This window comes from Halyomorpha halys, unplaced genomic scaffold, assembly GCF_000696795.3.
Source record: "Halyomorpha halys isolate HHAL.00 unplaced genomic scaffold, Hhal_1.1 Scaffold106.1, whole genome shotgun sequence".
Taxonomy (NCBI): domain Eukaryota; kingdom Metazoa; phylum Arthropoda; class Insecta; order Hemiptera; family Pentatomidae; genus Halyomorpha; species Halyomorpha halys.
Window position 1 is genome coordinate 1,868,776 of NW_027111449.1, and position 10,417 is coordinate 1,879,192.

The 10,417-nt window shown below is 33.5% G+C and overlaps 1 protein-coding gene across 1 annotated transcript in view; it reads right to left on the reverse strand.

Moving 5' to 3' along the window:
- LOC106677625 (uncharacterized) overlaps window positions 1-10,417 on the reverse strand; it is a gene marked incomplete in the record, with an annotated part of 37,087 nt that overhangs the window by 16,931 nt on the left and 9,739 nt on the right. The window contains 4 exon segments of the mRNA XM_067049436.1: window positions 5,338-5,671; window positions 5,889-6,043; window positions 6,863-6,949; window positions 9,853-10,036. Coding sequence (XP_066905537.1) covers window positions 5,338-5,671; window positions 5,889-6,043; window positions 6,863-6,949; window positions 9,853-10,036 — 760 coding nt within the window.

Here is a 10,417-nt window from a genome sequence, read left to right on the forward strand (position 1 = left end):
ACGTCTCCATCTCTTCCATAAATTAATTTTCTCTGTCAGTTATAGGCATTCCAAGATTCTGGTCTAAGATTCTTTCAAGTGCAACGTCGTTGCCTCGTAACACTAATGTACCTGTACCTACCTGGGTATGATCAGTCATATCCGAGGGCATCTTTTACTTTGAAGTACTTTGAGTACTTTGAATGATTATTCCTTAGTTAAGTAGGAGAAACCTCGAAACAACTGCTCCCCTGAATATTTATGTCACCTTAGGAGAAAGGGTGAACAGGCAATGCCCTTTGGCAATAGGTTGACCCCAAAATGCAAGAAAATGGGCCGATTCCTGTTAAAAGACTGGACAATGGGGTTGCCACTTTCCTACGTCCTTAAGTAAAAGCTCAAGATGAATGGTAGAGAAAGGAACATCTTAAAGGAATATAGAGTAAATGTAACCAACAAATTAAAATCATTTGGCACTGTTTTAATAATATATTTATTTATTTAGCCTTATGTAACACACCAAATTTTTTTTTTTTGTCAGAACATTACACAAGGAGTCTCGTAGATCTAGGTGATAGACTTAAAATGTTTTTAAGTAGATTGCTTTTGTTAAAGTCCAAATTCCAGCCAAGTAAACTTGATATTTTCTTTAAAGATATATGTTTTGCTATGTTAAAACCGTTTGACGGGGGCTATGACAACAAAACTTTGCACTATTTATTTGCTTCGAATTCCTTACAACAAAGACATATTCTACTTCTTTTTACGAGCCAAGTTTATCTATTTATATTTTGTATGTATTGTTTGGTGCAAATTACTAAAATGGTTAAACATTCAATTATATATTTGTTCTTTGTCCCATTCTTTCTCTAATCTAATTATTGATTACCAGAACAATTTCGGTATCCGAACTAGGATTGGTACTGATTGGACCGTATAATCGACGCGTTGCTGTTTATACCAGTAGAGTTTTCATCCATACTGTACCAGCTATTCCCTTTTGTTTTTTAACGATAAATCTATTGATCTTCTCTTTTTAATAATAATACATAGTAAATGTACCAATTCGTTATTCCAGACAGTTTAAAAACAAAAAAAAAGAAAAGAAATATATATATTTTGTGATATTAAATTATTGTTAACTTATTTTCAGATTTGAATTTTTTCATTTCGATATACTTTCAAAAATTCAATAACAAAAATATAACGAGTTGTACCAACATAGGACTATTTAAAATTTTTCCAAATGTATTTTAAAAGATATACTAATTGCGAAAAGTGTGGCAAGATATTATGCAGAAGAAAATATTATACATAAAAAATTCCTAAGTAATTTTTTTTTATCAATGGATCGAGTTCTTAGCAATGGTTTATATTCTTAGAAATAAGAAAATGCAGAGAGGTTCCTCATACCTCATGTGATGTCCTCATACCTCATGTGATGTCCTCAACCTCATGTGATGTCCTCATACATCATGTGATTTTTGCATGTTTGAGGCAAAGTAATTAGTAAGAATCGGCACCCCTGGCCTTAAATCATTGGATGAAGTCATATCGCCCTATTTACATTTTGCTACAAGCTTATTGCATAACGTTGTTGTCTCTTCTTAGCTACTATTGAGGTCTATTTAAACAGAAAAAAGAATGATATATTTCGAAGTATAATAAACCCATCTGAATGTCTGCACATCTTTTATGCCCCACGTTTCGGGCTGTTGCCCATAAGTATAAAAAAAAAACTGAAAGACATGCAGTATTGCAAAAAAAATTTTTTTTAATTGAAACCTGTGGTAGAGTTTTTCTAGAAAAGTAGCTGGAGATTTTTTTAGGCGTTTTATCGGGTGATTATAAGGATTATCGATTAGTACTGTCAACATCGCGAGGTAATCTTAAGTAAATCTTTGAAGTAATACAAACAGCACGAAAATATAAAATTTTAAATGTGAGATTGACCAATTCTCTGTGATGAATCAATGGTATTGCTAATTTTTCCCATTGCAAATAATAATCAAAAGGCTGTTTAAATGCAGATAAGGTATTGGCATTGTAAATAGCATTACTATTCCTTGACAATTTTTTCAGTATATTCCATGATTGGTTTAGTTATAAGTTATTTGAATATTTTATAATCTGTTGGAAAGTGTGACATAATTAATACAATCCCAATTATTATTACAATCCGCTTTCGTCCTTTGTGGGAATCAGGATTAATATAGATTTTTTTCCATAGTTCGGAATTTTTTATTTTTTTCATTTTCCCAGTTTATTTTTATACATACAGAGGAGTGGATTTGTTGTACTTATGCCGCTCTTTCTCAAAACATATGTGCATTATAGTTAAAAACTAACCGTAGATAATTTTTACAGTTTATATTTATATAATTAATTGGACTGAATACTAAAATTATCAAATTCATTTGAATCTGAAAACGAAATTTTGCTCAAATTTAGCCTTTATCCAAAAATTGTCGGCTTGTGCGAAAATCAGCCAAAGGGATTAACTACTACCCGAACCCCCGTACAATAGAAAAAAAAAGTTCCATAAGGTCCTTAGACCGTCTCTGATGAGAGAATTCAGGCGTAAACCTTAGCAACCTACTTACTGCATCTGTGCCGAATCGAATCGGCCCGGTCGACTTTTATTTCTTGGCAGTCCCGCGGAATGGACCCTCTCATATGGTTAGAATAGAGTGGTAAGCTGTAGATGACTCTCCTCGCCTCGTATGTCAAAAATACCAGGCCGGGATAAAAAAATAGTTTCAAGAATCCTCATACTTCTCCTTCCTCTTGGGAGATATTTCATACCTCCCAAAACCTACGACAGCCTTGCGATCTAACCTATTGCCCAGTAAAAATAGTTTAGAATTTGGCTGCACCTAGAAGTAAGTGTAAATTAATTTCTGTCAATGGATTCTTATTTGAAATTGTTTAAAAACACGATGATAAAACGCCATTCCCTTGTGGCCTGTAGCCCTAATATGCCATATTTTTCAAAATGTTTTTTTTGATAATAACTCCTAAAATATGGTGGTTAGCTGATATATGAATATAATGCATTTATGAGCTTCAATTTGAGCTCTAATAGAGTTTTTTATGTTCAATAATTCACAAAATACAGATTTTTACTAATTAATATTTTTCCAAAACAACAAGAAATCAACATTTCCTTAATTTATTTGGGCAAATATCCTGGGAACTGCAAATTAATTCCTATCAATAGATTCTTATAAAGCGAAAAATTTGAGCAAATAATTTTTATTTTTTTAATACTAGGAAAATTCGTATCTAAGACTTCTCAGAGTGCGAAATCAAGATGCGACTTGATTTTCGTAGTAATCAAACAATTTTTTAAAAAATCTCCTTTTAAAAATCCATTGACAGAAATTAATTTGCAGTTCCCATGATATTTGCCAAAATAAATTCTCAAATTGTTTTTTCTCGTTGTTTAGAAAAAAATTGATGTTTAAAAAGAAAAAGCCTTATCTTGTGAATTTTAAACATAAATTGGCCTTTTTATAATGAAATAAAGTAGAAATACGTTTTTCGCACCCCAAAAAACTCTTTCATAGGAATTATTGCATTGATAAAAAAAAAAAATCGCTTTCGATTTGTTTTTGAAAATCACAAACATTGCCTCTACCCTCTAAAAGCACGAAATAATAAAAATTGGAACCCCATAAACGAATTAGAACCGGATATAACTAAACGTTTTTGAAATTTTTCTTTATATTGAAACAGATTTTTTTTTTCCAAATAAAGGCACAAAATCTAAAAGATATTGACATGGCTCGAAAGAATGGGTATTCAGATTTTCAATTGTAATGCTAATTTCGTTGTATTTGGTTAACACACGGAATTTAGAATTTATTTCGTGAACGCGGGACATCGTTAGAAAAAAAATATCCTTCAGAAACAAAGCCCAAAAATGTATGGTTTTTGATTTATATGAAAATTCGTATTTAAGGGTTCCAAAAACCGAATTTGACTATTTTCTCTTAAAAAAATTATTTTGGTCTGCAATACTGAAAGCGACTTTTGACTTTAATACACTCTTAAATTCATTTAATAGATCGATAATCTTTTGTTCTTATTCTATAAAAAAATAAAATAAATCAATTGGTATATAATAATCAGTAAATACATACAAGGGTGGTAAGCTATAATATAATTTTTCGACCTAGTATCATAAAAATAAATGTCTTTGAAATCGGTGATTCCACGTGGTAGCCTGTCCTTATTAGTGATTTTGAGTCATCTTCTCAAGTCCATGCTTCAAGATGACGGTAAACGAAGATGCAGCTGTCTCAACCATTACCACCGTGTAACCAATGATATTTACTATCGTAGTACACAATCAAATATCCGCACGTGCCAGACAGCAAACTAACGCATGTTTGTTTGTTGTTTGTTTCATTTGTTTTTATTAATTTTATTCATTCAACAAGTTGAGCTATCACTTATTTACTATCAGCGAGCAAATAAGCTCTGTCATACTGTCTCACTATCACACTTTAATAGTACAAATACTCCGAAGATTCGTCACCTGGAAAAGGGTCTTTATCTAAAACTTGTAATTTCTCCAAAATTATATGGGTATATTTGTTCTTTTTATTATTATTTTCTAGTAATTATTTCAAAAGAGGACGAAATATGGCACCTCGGCTATCCGTACTCGCATAGCCCTATATAATTAAGTTGTTTTTCATCCAGACGCTCTCCTCTTGAATGAAATTATTTCTGATGTCTTGCAGTAATGGACTATTTTCCAAACGTGCCGACGTCATTTCTTCGAGCTGGCAAAGCTTGCAGAGTGAGCTCTCAAAGTCATAAATTTTATACAAATCTCCTGGAAGAAAATCATGGCGAGATTGCATTCTAAAACAGGCTACACTTTGCCTTCTTGGCAGATTTTGTGGGAAATTCGAACTGCCTTATTGGTGACAGTGCTAACTTTTAATTTCCTCTGTACTTATGCTGTTTATATCCAGTATAGTTTATATCCAATGTATTGCAGAGAGAAGTATTGAGAAGGATACGGGGAGGAGTCTGGAAGTTGGAGAAGAAGAAGGAATGATGAGCTGATGGATCTGTTCCGGGGAACCTAGCATCGTGGCTTTAGTCAAAAGAGCAAGAATAAGATGGTTAGGAGACGTTGAGAGGATGCCTGATGAGGGGATACCCAAAAAGATGGTTTATGGCAAACCAGACGGAAAATGGAAAAGAGGATTGGATGGATCGTAATATATAAACCGTCATTTAATTGAGTTGGTTCTTCTTTTTTTTTTTCAAATATAACAGGAAATGTTTTAAGGTATGATACATGTTTTCTAATAAAAAATCCTTTAGAAAAAACTCTCATAACATAACACCCGACGCTGATGGGTTTTTGTGTATATCTTTTTTGATAAAGCTTTCAGCTTCTTCGGCTATTGGGTCAGTGGTATAACGTTGTCGTAACTCCATCGATTTCTTCTGCTTGATGAGGAACGACCTCAGCTGAGGTATGACAAGTTCAGGCTCCAACTCCGAGATATCCTGGCAGCCCGTTGCGAAGCTAACGATACAAGCCACCGTAAAGGATACCACAATACCGATGAGGCTGTTGTACAGGAAGGAGACCCGATAGATTGCTGGCACAGAATCTGAGAAGAAGACCCTAGTTCCTTCTCCAGGGTGACCGAACCAAGTGGAACTGGAAACAAATATTATTTAATACAATTGTATGTATAAAGCCCTAAAATACTGCTATATTTAATTGTGAACCTCATTAGAAGCATTCCTAGAAGTCATTCAATTCAGGGGAGATATAAATTCATCAATATTTAATTCATTTTATTTTTTTGTTTTTGTAATTACAGATCTACTCTAATTTTTTTTTTTACTTGACAAAAATATATTACAATACTCACTTTAATCCCAACAGTATAGAAGAATTAACTGGACAGTTTTCGATAGAGGTAACTTTTTTCCCTAATTTGATATCCCCACTTTGTGAGTAAATGTAAGTGCCCATCGTAAGTGAACAAGTTGTTAGCAAGCCTGCAATCGTACCTGCTGTCACACCCTGGAAACATTCAATTAAGTTATTAAATTAATTTAATGAAATATAATGAGAATAGCTTAATCATTAAGAAGGAAGATACATGAGACGTTGGCCCAGGGACGTAGCTGGAACAACATTTCAACTGAATTTTCCAACTTGTCATATATCTAGGGAATATTTCCCGAAATTTGCCCTTTTCATAAACATCTTTGGCAAACTTACCTCTTTAATTAGCTTCTGCCAGATCTCAAATTCCACAGTATTTTGGAGTTTAATGTACTAGGGAAATCCAAACTAGAAATATTTTATTCTAATAGATCCAGTCAGAATTGAAACAAAGGGGATTTTTCAGAATACAAAAATTATTGTTTGTGTTATTAGTTAAAAATTAGTGACAGTAAAGTGACATAATTAAATAAATAATTTAATTATTTAGATGAGTTCATATTCAGAATTTGTAACGCGTTTATTTATCACCGAGTATGGGGGTATACAAAAACACTTATTTTAAAAATATAATTTGGATATCAAAGAAACTCAAATTAACAATACAAACAGTAAAAAGAAAACTAAATCAACAATCATATTAAAAATTCTGCTTAAATAACAAGAAAACAAACATGCCTAGTTTATTATAAATAAAAAATAACTTTTACCCATTTTTATTTCATTGTTCTTTTTTGGAAAATATTTCTGTAAGAGATAAAAGAATTTTGGGAAAATGAACTTTTTGTATCCAAAATAACTACCCTCTCCTAAAATCCTTCAATCTTAATCGTTGATTTAATTACTCCATTAAAACTAAATAATTAGATTTTAATAATTTATTGCAAAATTTACCTTTGTATTTCCCCATGGAATAAACATACCGAAGCTGAATATGAATAGAAGTACTCCACCAGTGATACCCTGCAAACTGTTGACAATCTGAAAATTAATTATTTTAGTTTTCTTATTAAAATATCGATATTAACAAATGTCAACTGCATGAATGTTGTGTACATGGTGTGTATACACCAATGACACATATTAAATATCTCCAAAACATTATAACATTACTTTTTCCAATTTTCAAAAAATATTCAACCTTATTTCAAAAACAGGAGTAAGATGTATGAGTACAAAGAACACAAGAGAACAAAGAATCAATATTTCGACAAAATAATATCAGAATATTGTTGCTATTATTCGACATCGATATTAAGAACAATGTAAAATATTGAAAAATATATTGTTACTAAGTAAGATGTAGGAGAGATATCTTAATTTAATAACTTCTGAACAACATTATTACAAATTATTTCACATTTTAAAAATATTAACAAATATCATTATAGAAAAAACACTACCATCATTGTTATTGACAGGTTCACAACACAGATTTAGCTGTTTTCTTAAATACTTGATAGTGCATAAAGAACTAGAGAGAGAAATGGTGTATTTAACCAGCAATGGTTTCCCAAATATATTGAGTTACTATAATACACAGCATACTAATCAGTCTTAATAGTTATATAAAATTATTACATGTTATGATTAACATATTAACTAAGTTTTCTGAGAAGTTTCATGAGAAAGTCATAAGCGGAACAGTTGGTGAAGCTACGGTGACAAGTGAAAGCAGGTGGAGATGTATCAAGGTAGGATTGGCCCAGACTGCTAAAGAAGTGTTTGGAGAAAAAACAAGACATCCTCGTAATTATTGGTTCGACGAATAATGTGTACAAGCAATCCAGAAGCGTAATGAAAAAAAATTAATGTAGATTAGTCAAAAGACACGGCTCAGTTAGAAGGAGTACAAAGATGCTAGGATGCACACGAAGAGATTAGTTAGAAGCAAGAAGAGGTAAGCATTAAGGAAGCAGATTGATGGAATTGAAAATTCAAGAAGTAGAAATGAGTCTCGCAAGTTCTACAAAATGGTGAATAACATCAAGTGTGGACCGATCAGGAGCGCCAGCCTAATCAAAGACGACCATGGCTACACACTAATGCTAGACGAAGAAGTACAAGAAAGGTGGCGCCAATATTTCAAGGGCTATTGAGCCCGAGAGAAGTAGAGCATTGTCTGGAAAACCTGGTATAATCACCAGAGGGTATTAATGATGAAGATTAGGAAGCCAACCATCCGATGAAGAGGACATCGAAGACATCTTTTCTAAACTCAAAAAATAATAAATCACTCAGTAATGATGGAATCCCAGCAGAATTGTTTAAAGCAGGGCATCACGAATTCGCTAGCCAACTACAGGACCTGATAGCTCAGATATAGGTAGAGGAGACCTTACTCAAGGAGTGGAATGAGGCTGTAGTAGTGCCTATATACAAGAAGAAAGGAGATTTAACGATATGCAGCAGCTATCGAGAGATTAGTTTGCTTAACACAGCATATCAATTTTTTTCAATATCTCTGTACAATAGGCTCCTTCCGTATGTTGAACAGAAACTGGGTAACTATCAAGGTGGGTTCCGGCCCAATAGGTCTACTATTGATCAAATATTCGCCCTGAGGCAAACCTCTGAGAAGATAAAGGAATATCAGCAAACAACTTGAATTCTGTTCATTGATTTTCGGGCTGCCTACGATACAATCGTAAGGAGTGAGCTCATGGTGGCTATGCATGAACTGGGGCTTCCTAGTAAACTCACCCAATTAGTAAAATGCACAATGGTGAGCACAACCTGCGGATAACCAGAGCCTTTTAAAGTGGAATGTGGCCTAAGACAGGGTGACCCAATTGTTCCTCTCCTGTTTAATATCGTTCTACAAGCTATCATAAATAGAGAAGGAATAAATCAGAAAGGAACAGTATTCACAAAGATGACCCAAGTTCTAGCCTATGCAAACGACGTCGTCATCATCGGTAGACCCCTGCAGAGCATTAGGACTGCTTTCGAAGCGATGGATGTCGCAGCAGAAAGGATGGGCCTGCACATTAATGGGGAAAACTAATATTATGCTGCTGGGTAAGAAGCCTCTGAACTAGAGGCAGAGTCGCTTTGTAATGGGCTCCTATAATTCGAAGTTATAGTTCGAACTCTATTATCAATGAGAACCAGGATGAAGAAGTAGAAGAAATTAAAAGCAGAATTGCTGCCGGAAATAGAGACTATTTCTCCATTGTAAGGCTAATCAAAAGCAAACTTGTTAGCCGTACCACCAAATTCACCCTGTACAAAACGTTGATAAGGCCAGTCGTCACATAAGGTGGAGAAACGTGGACTCTGAGCAATAAAAGCATTGACCTGGTAGACAGGTTTAAAGAGTAATTCTGAGGAAATCTTAGGGCCCGTATGCGAGAATGGTTATAGGCGAAGAAGGAAAAATGGAGAACTTATTGGGCTCTACAAGGAATGAACCATCTCCTCGTACATAAGGTTAAAGAGGCTTAAATGGCTTGGCCATGTAATGAGAATTAGCGAGGAAAGAGTGGCTCATCAACTGTACAGTGACGTTCCGGATGGTGTGCGTTAACGTGGTAGGCCGAAGAGCCGATGGAGGGATGCTGTGAGGTGGGATCTGCGACAACTGAGGACCCCAGTTACCCTTACAGAAGAAAGAGAAAGATGGTTGAGCAGGCCAAGGACAGCTTCTTTGTGCCAGTAAAAGAAGAAGAAGAATTAGCAATATTATTAAAAACTTTAGCAAAATATTATTAATGTTACAAAATAAATATTACTAATTGTAGAAATGTTGCTTTGAAGATAAGGAGGATGTTTGGTGGTTTGGTGATCCTCAAATACGTCAATAATTTGAAATTAATATTTTAGTTGTATTAAAAATACTGCATTTAAATAATACAAAATATGAATAATTCAAACAGTAATACCTGCATTATTGTTCCAAATTTCTCTACTACATAAATTAATAAAACCGATACGGCTCCAAGAAACACCACAATTAATTTTAACATGAAGTTGGTCTGCTTGTGAGTTAACCTCCTGGAAAAGAATGGTCTCACGAAATCTTCGAACACTGTTCCTGCCACGGTGTTCAGTCCTGACGACATTGTACTGGACAAAAAACAACGACAAGATTTTAAAATAAAGAATTTTCTTTCTTATAATGCAGAGTTAGAGTAGCAATGTATTTTTTTTTAAATTTAGAACAGCCGTTTTCATGGTACAGACTTCTTATAATCGCTTCTGTCCTCTTTTGTCCCTTAAGTTCCCTCTAACAACATCCTAATATTCTCTTCATAATACGGAAATCACATTAGTAAGTTTAATTTTAGGATCATTGCTTTTGTTTAACAGTTTAACGAGTTGAAATGAACATACTTTTATTGAAATCTGTCCTTTGATTTAGTCCAAAGTTGGAAATAAATTTGACTTTTTTTTTTTTTTTTTTTAATAATTTATTTATTGATATTTAAAACTGTATACACATATATA